The sequence below is a fragment of the Homalodisca vitripennis genome, chromosome 1 (genome assembly GCF_021130785.1).
Source record: "Homalodisca vitripennis isolate AUS2020 chromosome 1, UT_GWSS_2.1, whole genome shotgun sequence".
Taxonomy (NCBI): Eukaryota; Metazoa; Arthropoda; class Insecta; order Hemiptera; family Cicadellidae; genus Homalodisca; species Homalodisca vitripennis.
In genome coordinates, this window is record NC_060207.1 from 221195732 (window position 1) to 221211283 (window position 15552).

The 15552-nt window shown below is 30.5% G+C and overlaps 1 protein-coding gene across 2 annotated transcripts in view; it reads right to left on the reverse strand.

Moving 5' to 3' along the window:
- Window positions 1–3314, reverse strand: part of LOC124353074 (cilia- and flagella-associated protein 43) — a 47395-nt gene extending 44081 nt beyond the window's left edge. For both annotated transcript variants that reach the window (XM_046802887.1, XM_046802888.1), the window contains exon 1: window positions 3209–3314. In XM_046802887.1, the coding sequence (XP_046658843.1) occupies window positions 3209–3249 (41 nt within the window). In that variant the 5' untranslated portion in view covers window positions 3250–3314. The remainder of the gene's footprint in view (window positions 1–3208) is intronic.
- Between the last annotated feature and the right edge of the window lie 12238 nt (window positions 3315–15552).

Here is a 15552-nt window from a genome sequence, read left to right on the forward strand (position 1 = left end):
AATATCGATGACAATTTTTTAAATAAAACAGATGAAGGAATATGAAGAATATTTTACTTTAATTCAATATATTCATCAATAATTTTATCAATTTCTATAAGATATATAGTTTATGTACAGTTTTGTAACTTTTTATTTTGTTCTTATTAGATGTACATGTTAGGAATGTATATGTAAGTTATACTATCTCTGGCACTATTCATTTGAACACATAATGGATCCCAAAAGTAGTAGGTATGAATTCCTACTTGTCTTGTTTAGTACATTACTGAGACATAAATTTTAGAGTTTTTCTTAGCTTAAATCTTTAAAAAACCGTTTGTTAGTTCAGATTGTTGAATGGATTACAGTTTTCTTGAAATTTGTATTCTCTTTTCTTTGAATGGCACATAAACTTTTGTTTTGCTCTTTCCATTATTTCTTTATTCCATGTTTTAAGACTCAAGAAGTTTGTTCTGTCATCCAGGTCTGTTTTCAGTTATAGAAATATATCACACATTCCAGTAATTGTAAAGATTTTTTAAGTTGCTGTAAAATCCAGCATGTGGAGTCACTTTGAAGCAAACAGTCGTTTTGCAACATAACAACATGAGTTCAGTGAAGGGAGGTCTACAGTAACCACTGTGTTTGAGCTGGTTTCATAAGTCCTGGTTGGTTTTGATGAGAGGGATTTTGATGCATTTTTCCTGACAGTGACAGACCCCATTAAGTCATTTGAATATATCCTAGGAGATTCTGCTGAATAAAATAGACATATATGTTATTCATAATACATGATACTGGAAAGCATTTATTTCTGACTACAAAACAGTAGCTAAGTTATAACGCTAAAGACTATGAAATTTTCACCCCTCCAAGTCAGGTGTGGCATTCCTTCAGGGGCTATAATCGAGGCTTTACTCTTTTTAATCTTGATCAATTAGTTGGTTTTCAAAGAATGAGTTGTGCCAAAATATAGATACAAAACTAAGGAAATTATCTGTAGTCTCTCTTGTCAACCAAACCTGAAGATAGATGCAGTGAAGCTGTTTGGCTATGCTCTTGACTTTAGGCTGCTCTGTAATAAGCATGTTAATTAACACTGTCTGCAATAAGCTGGCTAGTTACTTTCCTGATACACTAATTGAGACACTTTGTCACAGAATTATTATGGCCATTTTCATTAAAGTTAAGATGAAGATAAAAACTATTTCCCATTAAGAATATAATGTTGGCTTGTAAAATGTTTTCAGATGGGTACAGTAGTAATTTAGGCCACCCTAATAATTAATGTTCTTTTCCATCTCCCATGAATATAGCAGCTTCAGGATGGGCAGCAGGATTCAGAGATGTTTGTAAATCATTAGGAGACAAGTACAGAGATATAAATAGGATAGGGGTCACATTTAGAGACCAATTAAAAGCAGTAGCTATGTCAAGGATTGTTTGTTGCATATGACTTCTCTCTTGTACATTTTCTTTTAAAATAATTTTTTATCTTGGTCTTTATCTCGCTTATTACAATCATCGATACTTTATATATCGAACAGTAGAACTATCAATTGATATCAATGTATCTAAAACACTAAATGAAAGTCACATGTTTCAAATAAATGGAAATAGTTTAAACAGTTATGTAATGTCATGAATACTAAAGGAACCATAACCATTAATCAAATTATAAAATTAAAACAGGTGACAGGAAAAATGTTATTTAAATGATAAAGAAAATGTAACAACAAAACAAACATCTTAAAACCGAGAAAGACACAGTGAATCATTTTTAAGTGTTATGTTGTTTAGTTTTATAAAGTTACTTATAGATAAAAATTGTGTTTAGAATATGAAAATATGTATACGGTCGGTACAGCTGATTTATTTATTGTACAGATTAATTACTATTGGTTGATTATATCGATGTTTATAATAAATAAATATAGTTTGATAATTTTTATATAAAAAAACCAGGTCCACTTATCATACTCCACCCATAATTTTAATTTATAATTTGTAAGTAGAGCTATTAAATATAAGAAAGAAGCAATGATGTTATTCATTCATATGTGAACTCTAAATATTGCGTACTGTGGCTCATTTACTTCAAAAGGAGGCCATAGTGAAACTGTAGAACGACTGTTAAAAATATACCATAAAAACTGTATTCATTATTATAAAAACACTATTTTTAGACAGTTACAATAAAAGTAATAAATCAAATGATAACTGCATACAGAAATTATCTTCTTTATTAATAAAGCAGTAGGCCTACAATATTTTTTTGTTATATAAGTCATCTTCGCCTACATTATTGAAATGTGAAGTGGAATTGATTAATATTTTGGATTGTTAGGCTATCGGTAAGGTAAATATTTATGAAAATGTGGGTTAGGGTACGATAAGCGGACCCGGTTTTTTATATCGAAATTGGCAAACGATATTATTTAATCATAACCATCGATATATGATGAATCGATACTGATTAATTATTTTAAATTATTAACTTAAATAGTCTATATCAACAGCTGTAAACATTAAAATAATACACGTAGGGTAATATTTCCAATTTTACATAAATAATTTTAATTATTAAAAATGGCAGTCCATTTTAGAAAACTACATGACATTGCTTTGAAAGATGATAAAACATAAATAAAATATATTGTTTTTGTGGCTTCAACATGTTGGACTCGTACCGAAAACTCCATTGTGTCAAATTTGTGGGAAAGAAACAACTGTAACTGTGAGAGAAGCAAATATGGTAGAATTCAGTTTTCCTAATTTTTGTTATAATAACTTGTTTGATCACTGTAAATATTACATTCATATTTTAATATAGTATATGATTGTTATTGAGGACTATAGATACTTTTATATCAATTGATAGTCTAGGATTTGAGATGCGAATATTAGGTATCGAAGACTACATTCTTCGATATAAAAAACCGAGTCCGCTTATCGTACCCTACCCAAAATGTGTACATTAATTGTCTATTATTAGATTAAATGTCAACTGGTGTGCTCTTGATTTATTATATATGGTATGGCCTACTTGATATTTCTCTACAAAGGCGTGACATAAAAGTATACTACTACACTACTAAAAAAAGTAGCCTAAATCAAGTTAAAATGTAGTACAATGAATGATATGTGTGTAACCTCTGTATTATCTTCAAATTTTTGAACCTATTATCTTAAAATTGGTATAAATTAAAGTCAATAAAAATCTTACTCAGTATCTACTATTGTTGGGTTTTCTCTTTCAAGTGGCATATTTAGTTATTGTTTCAGTATCTTATGATAACACAAAAATTAGTAAACAGTACTGTTTATTACTTTAGTTTAACCAATTTTGTCTGCAAAGTAACAGTGAGCACAACAAACAAATTAAAGTGTGCATTTCCGGTTCCGGAGTCCATAGAATAACAAATTGTTTAAAAGGCAAAGAAGACTAAAAATGGGATACAGTAATAAAATTTGTATCTGTATGTATTATAAGGAGACAGCTGCATACTATACAATTATTCAGTAACTGAACACGTTATTGAAAAAGGCACCAGTCTTATTTTTAGTACAGAATAGAATATCGAGACAGACTTTTTGTTATTTTATCGTTGAGTGTACTCGCTTGCTGACTTGCCATGTACAACCTTAGCAATTGAAATGTAAACACTGAGCATGTTGTTAAATTAATTTAAGAACCACCGCACTGAACTGATAAACTGTTATACATAGCATCATATCGAGCGTTAACTCCAACTCGACGAGAGGCAACTTACATTCAACCGTATTCAGTGCATATAGTGTTTACACCACAAAATAATCAGTCGCATTATATTGTGCTATTTCATTATAGGTGCTGTGCATTGTAAATACTTTTTATGGAAGCGAAGAGAACCCAATAACGTTCTTTCTGAAACATCAATTTACTTCAATCCTATTGTTTGTTCTGTATATAATGCATCAAATTTATCCAGAAATGAATATTGTAAAATAAGATAATAATGAAAATAAATCATGGATAAGTTATATCATTTTCTCGTGGGTTTGCTCCTGAAATATCTCTTAATCTATTTCTCAACTCAAGCCCATCAAAATACAACTCTTGTCAACCTTTTTTGGAGTCAGCTGTACGTTACTGAACTTGTACAAATGTTAGTAGAATATCAGCATTTGAAGGGCACAGGGGAAAAAGGAGTTAACTCAATTTTTTCACATTTTTTTTTTTATTTCACCGTTGCTTAGCAGGCAAGAAAATGGATTCACGTGGTTATATCATTTGCGGGAAAAACGGGTTATATCACTAATAAATTAATAGTTTGAAAATATTGGCTACAGGGGAATAAGGAGTTACGTGCAGCGCTACTGGGAAAGAAGGAGTCAAATGCATGACTGAAAGTGTGTTCCTTTTACAATCATCACACTGTGAAAGAAGTGAAGTTTCAAGCCAATTAATTATATTATCTGTTTTTTACAATTATAATAGTTACTACTAGAGCTATCTGTTTCCAAATTAACTGGAATCAGGTAATGACTCAGCTGATGTAAATAGTACTCTATTTTGATCCTAGTAGCTATTGTTTTCATTTCAGTCAGATTGTTTTGTGTGGTGAATGAGGTTAGTTGTGACTACTAAAATTGGGATTTTACTTTGTAGATTGTTTTAATTGATACAATCAAACAATGAGTGAAAGTGAAAATGTGGAGTGTCCTGAGAGTGATAAAAAAACTAGAAAACGTAAAGTACATGGAAGAATGTGTGATGTAACCAAGAAAATGAGGGTTGCAGGGACCATGAGGCTGGTGCATCTTGTAAGTGTAGATATAAGTGTTTTGAGAAAGTAGGCCTAACATTGGAAATAAGAGATAAGGATTTTACAACAATTCAACCTATTGGAGACCACTAACGAACAAAAATTCTTATCTGTGTGGTCTGATTTCTATTGTACCGGTTCAAAAACGGCGGCCCTAAAATACCCTCTGACTCTTCAAAGGTAAGAGATGTATCTTGCAAATATAAAGTAAGATCAGCCCAAAACGGAGTCGTTTTTGAATGGGAAGTTTGCCGTAAGGCATTTATCTCAATCCATGGGATTTACCCAAAGAAAGTTGAGTACTTAATTAACAGTTTAAAGATGACTGGGGTGCTCACCTAAAGATCAACGTGGTAAGCACTCCAACAGACCACACAAAATTAATAATGAGTACTTTAAATTTGATTAAGCAACATATAACTTCTTTCAATGGCAGAGGTGGCCCATTACTGTTTGCATGATACGTCTAAGAAGTACCTTCCTGACGATTTAAACATTTCAATCATGCACAAAATGTATCAGACTAAATACCCTGACGAAAAATGCTCATATGAGACCTATAGATCCATTATGCAACAAAACTTCAACATATCGTTTGGCTATCCGCGAACGGATACGTGTAGTTTTTGCGATGCAACTAACGTAAAACTGAGTAGTCTACAGTGTTAAAATTAAAAGAAGCTAAATATGAAGATGACAAATTAACAGTGACTAATGAAATAAAAACCCTTGAGACTCAGCTAAAAACTTCATATAATTTAAAAGCTGAAAAGTTCTATGATATCAAAAGAAAGGCACGTTTGGCATCACAGAAAACACCTTCATTTGAGGGAATTTGTATAGACTAAATGGTTCGAAATTTGTCTGTGCCTAATGTGACAACAAACGACGCCTATTACAAAAGGCAATTGTCAGTATATTCATTTAATGTACACATCCTAGGTAGTGGTAAAAGTATTTTCTATATGTATTCTGAGTGCGAAGGGAGTAAAGGAAGCGACAACATATGCCAAATGTTGTTTCATTTTGTCGAAAAACACTTGCCTGAAGATGTAGAAAACCTCCACATATTCGGAGACTCCTGTGGGGGACAAAATAAAAATTTGACTGTGTACCGTTTCCTTCATTATTTGGTACATGTTAAGAACAGATTTAAAAATGTTCAATTTACTTACCCGATAAGGGGACATTCATATACTGAATGCGACCGGAACATGGGTCGAATAAAATCTAACTTTTGGGCTGACACCCCATCAGAATGGGCAAATTACGTTCGCGATGGCTCGCCAAAACCCATCACCGTTTGTGGTTGAAGAAATTGACTACACTTTTTGGATGGAATGGAAAGAATTTCTAGAACTTACTTACAAAAAGAAAATCCCAGTGTTGATAAGACCTATGAGAGAAATAAAAGTGACTTGCTCATCTGAACGTCCTGATATACTTCAGGGAATAATTATAGTGGCCACTGGGACAGTGTTGCCATAACCTTACCTAAAAGAAAGAGATTTGTTGTTGACAAGACTACTCTTCCAGACGTTTCTTTGAAAGGTAATTTATAAGTTTATGGGCTAGCACTAAAATGATTGTTTAATATAAACCTTGAGAAAGGCACTTTTCAAAATTAAATCACTTACATGTTGTAAATTTACAAAGCTGCATAAATTTACTTTTATAAAATAGACCTAGGCCTATATTTTCTGTTCTTTAGTTTTTACTGATAGTGTATTGTGTATGATTACAGATAGATTATCAATATCTAATGAAAAATATCAAGATGTGATGGAATTGACTAAGTTTTGTAAAAACCTGACTGCCAGGGAATACTTTGAAAATCTGCCTCACTGCACAAAGGAAAAGAAGAAAGCAAAATAATGTATTAGAACTCGTAACAATAAAATAAATGCTGTTTTTTAATTTTCATGCATTCCTTTTTTAATTTTTGATCCAAACCATTATAGAGAGAAATGTGCTATCTCAAATTTTCTACTAAGAAAGACACTTCAGGGGAAAAAGGAGTTTATTAGCGTGTCTATAACCCCTTTTTTTCACCCAGAGTTAGGTAGTTCTTAAAGGAAATATTTTTTTAAATATTATTTTTAGAGTTATCAAATAAAACTTTAGAATGGCTTTACATATTAAATATCTAACCTTAATACAAATTATTCAAAATTATTTAATATAAACTTTTTTTTATATCACAAATTTAATGTTGTTTTTCACTGTTCTGATGAAAAGTTTGCTAAATGGTCCTTAACTCCTTCTTCCCCTGTGCCCTTCATTTGGCATCAACTGCTCATATTATTAAATATTATTTTGTGTGTAAAGACAACGGTTATTACTTATATATCATCCTATTATTTCGGCCCTACTCTTAAAGCATAAGACACCTTAAGCTTGTAGCCCCCCTACAATATTGTCGCCACATATTATATGTTAACTAGCAATTTTTTTTAATAATATGAGTAGAATTAACTAGTTTAACTCCAATAAATCGTTGTATAATTTGGATTTACTCAATTTTACTGCAATGTAATTAAATATAAAGGAATGTTTTTGAATTTGTTATACGAATATATACACGTATTGTAAAACATAAACTTTGAGCATGTAGCATTCTATGGGAAGTCAAAAACACAAAATATTTAGCAAGTGACGAGCAAGAGCTTTATCAAGGTTAGGACATTTCATAAGAAAGATAATTTTTCACTTAAATTAAAAAAATATATGTTTAAATCTTTAGTTAAGTTACAGAGTGGGTGTCTTCAAGCGATGTGGGCCCAATAATTTTCTTTCTAACAAATTAGTTTCCTTCATTCCTGTTGTTTTTTCTGTATATAATGCATCAAATGTATCCAAAAATGAAAATCGTAAAAAAATTAATAATGAAAATAAATCGTGGACAAGTTATATAATTTTGCTATGGAAGTTTTCTCCTGAAAATGGTTCCCAAGCCCTCTGCCCATCAAAATACAACTCTTGTCAAATTTTTTGATGTCAGCTGGACTGTACAAACAAGGCAGGCAGTAGACAAACAAAGCGTAGCAGTACTGTCAGTGAATTTATCCTATCAGTGAGTTACTACACATGATCGAAGTGTATTGTCATCTCTAACCTTAAAAGTGAAAATAATTTAGTTTTTTGTAATTTGGTTGTTGATTGTTTTTCAATGATTACATAATGACGTTATGATACTTGTATTAGCTTCCAATTTGTTGTTTGTTTTTATATTAAATATTGGTAGTGTAGCCTAAATAAGTATTTTGAAAAACCATGGTAAGATTCTGTGTATTTAGTCTTAATATCTCTGACGATTTCTTAAGGCTTATTAAAAGCTGGATACCGTACAGAAACCCGTTAGGCAGAATTGCGAAAGGTTCTCCAAAAAGCTAAATTTGACACTGTCAAAATAAAATATTTTATAAGTTACCTGTTACACCACATTTTTACATGTCTTAATCTGTAAGGAGTAAAAAAAGTAGGGGTAGAGTATGATAAACTGAGTATGATATTGACAAACAATATTACTCAATTATAACTTTTGATAGAACCAATCGATACAGATTTTTGAACAATAACCAACTTGTATCAACTATAAACACTTTGGGTAGGGTACGATAAGCGGACCCAGTTTTTTATATCGAAGAATGTAATAATCGATACCTAATATTTGCATCTCAAATCCTAGACTATCAATCGATATAAAAGTATCTATAGTCCTCAATAACAATCGTATATTTTAAATTAAAATATGAATTTAATATTTACAGTGATCAAACAAATTATTATAACCAAAATTAGGAAAATTCAAGACGACCATCTTTGCTCCTCTCACAGTTACAGTTGTTTCTTTCCCACAAATTTCACATAATGGGTTTTTCGGTACGAGTCCCACATGAATTCAACGAAAAAAATGTCATCATCTTTCAAAGCAATGTCATGTAGTTTTCTAAAAATCCGACTGCCATTTTAAAAAATGTTACTTATATAAAATTGAAATATTACATTACGAGTATTATTTGAAAGTGTTTTACAGCTGTTGATACAGCAGCCATTCTTTTGTTACGTATGTGACACTTAGACACATTTATGGTGAAATATAAATAAAGTAAAATTATATAAATACATTTATCACAGTTCAGTGTATAGAAGGTGATTTAATTCAAAAGTATACAAAATTGGGCACAAAAATTTTTATTATTTTCCAAGCAATACATGTTTTTATGGCTGTTACGTTTGTGACATGAAAGGCACTCATCCTTAGAGTGTTAGGTACATAATGGTAAAATTCTGTTAAGTTTTCCTTCGATAAAAATTTAAAATAAAATTAATTGCATTCCTAATTAATATTTACGTACAACTCTTAATTAATCAATGTACCAACATGTTTTGAATACTTGTTTAAAAATTGTGATTTGTTGTTACGTATGTGACAGGTTGTTTGTTACGTATGTGACAAGTATAACTAGAGTACCAAGGACACTATTTATGATAAAAATAACAACTTATTCTATGTAAAAGTGATATCCTTACAACTGAACTGAACCAACAAAAATAGGCAACTGTTATCAATTCACATAGAAAACGTTACAATAAAACTTAGGTACTAAATTCCCATATACTGTATATTAAGGCTCCTTATAACTATTTTCTACAATATTAATTTTTAAATAAGTTGGGTACACTTTTGTTCTAAGTAAAACTAACAGAACATAGTCACACTTCTTTAACATGTACAGTTTTTGGAAACTGATAAAGTACACGAACTCAACGGTTTTAATTTTAGGTTGTTCCAACACCCGGATAATGTCTTTTAGTAGCCACGAGCCTTTCATCATTTTCATCAATTTTAAACAGTGTAGTATCCTCCCCATACTTTCTCAAAGAAAGTGACTACAATATCTTCATTTACTTTGCTCTGGCAAACTGCTACGTAGCGAAATTCTTTCATTTTATTACTTAATAATTTCACTAATACAAAGTCACCAGGATTTGGGTGTAGGACATTTCTATCAGTGTTTGATAATGGGCTCTTCATCTGTCTCCATCTGTGCATTTTCCAGTACTCTCATACTTATCATCATAAGATTCATCACTGTAAGCATCTTCATAGTGTAGCCGTTGTCGTCGGTTGACAGTTTTGTAAGCGTCATATTCTTCATTCTTAAATGTCAACTTTAAGCATGAGTGATTTTTGATGTCCTGCTAATCAGTATCTTGTGATCACTATATGCTTGAAAGTGGTGGCATTGCTTGAATACCAGTTATTTGATGAATTTTTACCCCATCTCTCCTCAAGATGTTTTCTATTATGATCTATTTCTTTGAAACAAACAATAGCCGAATTTCTTTGCATTTTTCCAATGTCAATCTGTAGAAATCTTCAGGGGTATTAACAAAAGCTTTCTGACCCTTTACTGCTCTCCATACAATCCTCTTTACCATCCCTCCGATACTATCTACAGCCCCCTTCCCATGGCTGGAAGCAAAAGAATTCCAGTTCATTGCAATACCAAAGTCTTCCTCTGCAAAACAAATATTTGACATAGTGTACCGGCTTTTAAATTGGCCAGCACAGTTATCAGAAAATATATGTAAATGTTTTACTTCTGGAGCTATTTGATTAATTTCTTTTACAAAAACTTTTATAAATGTCCAAACAGAGTTCTTACAATGCTTCAAATCATCACTAACACAAGCAAAACTATAAACTTTATCATTATGCCAACCTTTTTATTTTTTGTACATAAATCAGTCTGGGAGGCTTTAAAATAAACAAATAAATAGATTAACTTGGTAGATAGGCTAGGTTAACTAACTTCCTAAGTTAATTCTTCTTCAAATTGACAGTTTTTGTATCATAACTTAATGTGTCACATACGTAACATTTTGATGTGTCACATACGTAACACAGTTTACTTGCCAAAGAATAATATTTAAAAATAAAATAAAAAATATCATATTAACAATCATTAACTTGACCTTACTTTTACAAAATGTTATCCATGTCAACATTCTAGATGAGATGCAGTTTAAACTTTTTCATGTTTCTTGTTACGTATGTGACACTGTGACATACGTCAGAATTATTTGGAAATAAGGACTTGTTTACTTACCAAGTTTTATTTAAATTCAGCTCAAGTTTTATGTAAAATGTCCAAGCTTCCTCTCTCTAACCTCAAAATCTGAGAAACACTTATACACTAGTAAAATCAGCTGTTTAAAAAACTAGAGTATTGTTATTAGTAGACTGTCTCAATCAACAGGCAACTTTAACCTAGAATAAAAATAAATAAACATCTTCTATTAAACTATTTTTCTTTGGATTTTGGTAAATTAAAGTATTTTACAACATAAATATGTCTTAAAAACTAACTTTAAATTTATTTCATTTTTTAATACTGAAGGTGTCTGTTATAAAAGAATGGCTGACAGATTATTAAAAGTTAATTGTTCAAAATAATTAATCAGTATCGATTGATTATATCGTTGGTTAGGATTAAGTGCCTAATATCGTTTGCCAATTTCGATATAAAAAACCGGGTCCGCTTATCGTACCCTACCCAACACTTTTTCGTATAATGAACTTTTTTTTTTAATAGCCTAATAAAAGACTGTCAAAAGCTCGTGGAGGACTGTAAAACAAAGTTAAAGGTTACAGGAGAGAGCTAATTATAAAATTACAGGACCGCACCTGTTTGGTTGTCTACTGCACGTTGTAAGACAGTTGAGTTTTATGGTTTTTAAATGGAAGTTACTGGTATTACAGGTTAATAAACCCACTTTATATAGTTCTATAATGTTTTGAGCTTGATGACAGTAAGTTAATTCTTTTCTTGATTGTTGTTGAATTTGTATTTTAATTTATATTTGTTTCATAGTTAACGCTGCTTTTGCTCAGCTCCTCTTTAAAATGGTTCTTTTAAACATAGTTCTTTATTTCTTTTAGCTTTTCGTTTAACTTTTTAATTTTTCAACTATTGCTCGCCTATGTTCTCATATAATTTTATGCATTTTGATTGGTCTTTTTAGTAATTTTTTGATCATCACTGTATATATATATTTGTCTGCTTTTAATTAGACTTCTTCTCAGGTTCCACCTTATCAGAATCAGTCCTAACTTGTGGCTTGGGTTAAGGGATAGAGACTAAAGACTAATAAAGAGTTAAATTTTCAGTGTTTTTTGCATCTATTTATTTATCTTAAATTGAGTTCCAAAATCATTGGCACATTTATTCACCTAGGTTAGGGTCAATTTTTATTGTTAATAGAGTGAGTTTTTATATAACTTTGTCTTGACCTATACCAAAATACAGTTTTTCCTGAGTTACACTTGTTTATTGCAAATCTTCGTAATTAATTTTAAAGAACAGTGGACTTAATAACGTGAGGTTGGTGGTTTGGATGACGGGGTTTTCCACACACCACAAATCAAATAATCAAGTATACTCTGTAATATATTGATAAGGAACATAATCTACAGATCTACAGATCGTGACCCTAGGTGTACACTGTAATTAAGAAATATTTTCTGCTAGAATACTCAATTTTTAATGCTGTGGTAAATAATGGCTTTATGAGAATGTGATATATAGTAAATCAAACACATATGTTGCAACTAAAAACTATTATGTGTAATGATTAAACAAGGTAAAAAATATCAATCATTTTTAGTAATTGAAAATTTCAAAATTAATCAAACAACAGTTTTATTTTGTTAAATGTGTAACATTTTGAAGTAATTCTGAATGGTCGAACATTACATAGTTTGGGTCTGAAAAATTATATGAAAGACACTTTGAAAATTAGATGAGCTTATATTAATTAAATTTTAGAAATGTTATTTATTTATTAATTATATTGTATAAAACTTAATTTAGGTCATAGAAAAGATTTAGGGTAAATACAAATGTAAAAAAAACAGTTCTGTCTTTCAACATAGTTTAAAATTAAGTGAGTCTTTATGTGTTTGTATTGAGTGCAAACATGAAAAGTTTCCTGGGAAACCCCAAGTAATATAACATAGTTTATGTCATACATGGGAGTGTCTTAAGTACTCACTCACATAAAACTACTGGACCAATTGTATTGAGATTTTATATGGATATCCTTAGGATCCCTAGCTAACATATACAGGCCTATTCCTGGAAAATCCCTCTCGGCACGTAGCCATTGGTCTCTAAAGTTGCGAAAAATCTCTTCCGAAAAAATTAAAAGTGTTAGTAAAAATGTACTTTTAACTGTACATTTTAGCAAATATTAAGTATGTGGTGCTTTGTCAGTAATGTAATGCAGATATCAAAGCCAAAGTTACTAGCTAACTTTTACTACAAAATTTGAAAACTGATATAAATTCCATCTTAATTGTCTTTTGACAGAAGTAGGCTTCTTACACCTGTGTATATATTTTCCTGATCGAGGAAACAAGGGAAAATCAACATTGGCATCGGAAATATAATTAACTTGAACCAGAAGTGTTTATACAAGTGCAAAGTGTTGCTTGTCAAGCCGTGGGTAACTGCTAATATTTTAACCCTTTTAGTGCCATTACCATTTCTCCAAGTCATATGCATAAATTTTCCAGACCATTTCTCACAGTTTTTGTAAGCGTCTGGGGAAATAATTATATAAAAAACTAACCAGCCAATTTTGATAAACTGTTTTATTTGTTTGTAATGAAATAAGGATTGTGACACATGTAACAGTTTTATTCTAATCTTATTCATTTAAAAAAGCTTAAATTAAAAATTTTTAATAGCTTTATTGTTTTCTTATTACTAAAAAATGTAGTAAAATTTGTATAAATATTCCTAAGTTTTTGAGATAAACAGTGTTTAAGTAAAAAGTAACATAACTTTTGGGAAAACTGAGTTTTTTAAACGTGGCAAACATGGAATTTGCCAATTTCAAAAGGTATTCTGGGTATGACAAATTTCGTAGCCCTCATCAGGTATATATATATATATATATATATATACACACACACATATATATACAGTTAAATAAAATACAAGTTATATAAAGTTAAATAAATAAATAAAAAACCAATGGAGGTTTATTCTTTCAAACCAAAACCAGAATAAATTAAGATATTAAAGAAATGCCATTTTTTAATAAATTAGCTGAGTTCTCAACAAATCTGCTGAATTTTATTATTACTAATAACAAATTTACGTAATTTACAAAAGTTTGCTCAGAATTAAATTCCCTACATGATTCATTGCCTCAACTAGTAATTTAATAAAGTTACTGTACTTAAACATAAAAAAATATTAGTTCTTGTCAGCAGGTTTTAGGTTTAGCACCAGTTGTTTCAAAAACTAAAGGACGTATTGTTCTGAAATCCGTTTTTATTAAATGTTTGAAATCAAATAACTGTAAAAGCATCAAAAATTGTTGTGTAAGTTTAGTTTTAGTTACTGTAGTTAAACTCATTTTCCTCTTTATGTAAAATTTGTTTTTAATTGTTCTCAATCTGTAACTAGTGCATGAAGTTTTTAGACATTGTTTACGTGGCTTTTTTATTTTTTGGTACTAGAATCACCTCTTTTTATCTTCCCTTGTGGGACACCTTTGATATATTTTGTTTTCTTTGTTTTAGAGTTCATCATGACCAAGTATTTTGCAAACTGCAATTTGCTGGAAGCAACAGAGGTTCTTTTAAGAAATGTCGGTGTCCCTGAAGACGAAAAAGAGACTCTCGAGAAACTGTTTTGGGACAAAATATTACATTTTCGGCAAGAAAAGTGAGTCACGCTATAAGTTCAATAGTAATGGAACAGTTTGAAAGTAGATGCGTAGAATGGATCAGTATTGAGTTAGGAAGATAAGATTACTGATTCATTGCCAGTCTGTAACAACAATGGCTCATCATCATCACTGTTTGAAAACAAAGTCTTCTCAAAGCTTGATAGTTTGTTATCACTGGATTCCATTGTGCTGAGTTGTCGTTGAATAATAAAATCTTGTTAGATTGTAACACTTTGTTTACGGTAGTTGTAAAACACCTGGTTTAGTACTAGGTCTAATGAGTGCTAAAAAGTCGAATTATGTAACATCTTTAACCCAGCGTTAGTTGAGTCTGATCTAAAACCTCTTTTGTGGTATTCAGTCTAGAACACTGGACTAGAATAATACCTGAAAATGTCCTTCGTTTGAAGTTTATTTTTGACGATAGAAGGATTGTGAAGGAAACAGGATTTCCACCCTGAAAATGGTGATTAAAAACACTTAAAATATCACAAGTGTTTTAAATGTAAATTTGGAACAAAGGAGCACTAAGGGGCCAATAAATTTTAGTTTTTTATGAACAATACCTGAAAAACTGTCCAAATCCAATGACAGTATCAATACTGTATTGGAATTAGGCCGAAAGTGACATAATTTCATGTATACTGTAGACACACTGCATAATTTAAAATAGGAGAAATTTTAAAGCTTCAACATTAGTTATTTTGATGGTTATGAAAAATTATATAAAATTAATATATACAAAAATATCATCTAAGAATCAAATAGTCAAGGGATATCTAATAATATTATGTTACTTACAAAAAATCTGATATTTTAGTTTGTACTTTTTTACTTTAACAGTATTTTAAAAATTCAATCTAACGTGTTTTCTTACAGGTTGTTTAAGGAATCAACACATATGTTAATAATAAAATAGTTTATTAATTTACAAAAAAAATCAGACAAAACAGTGGCAGTGAAAGAAATTTAACCAACAAAATCGAGATATACACTTCAAAAAGTTTGTGTG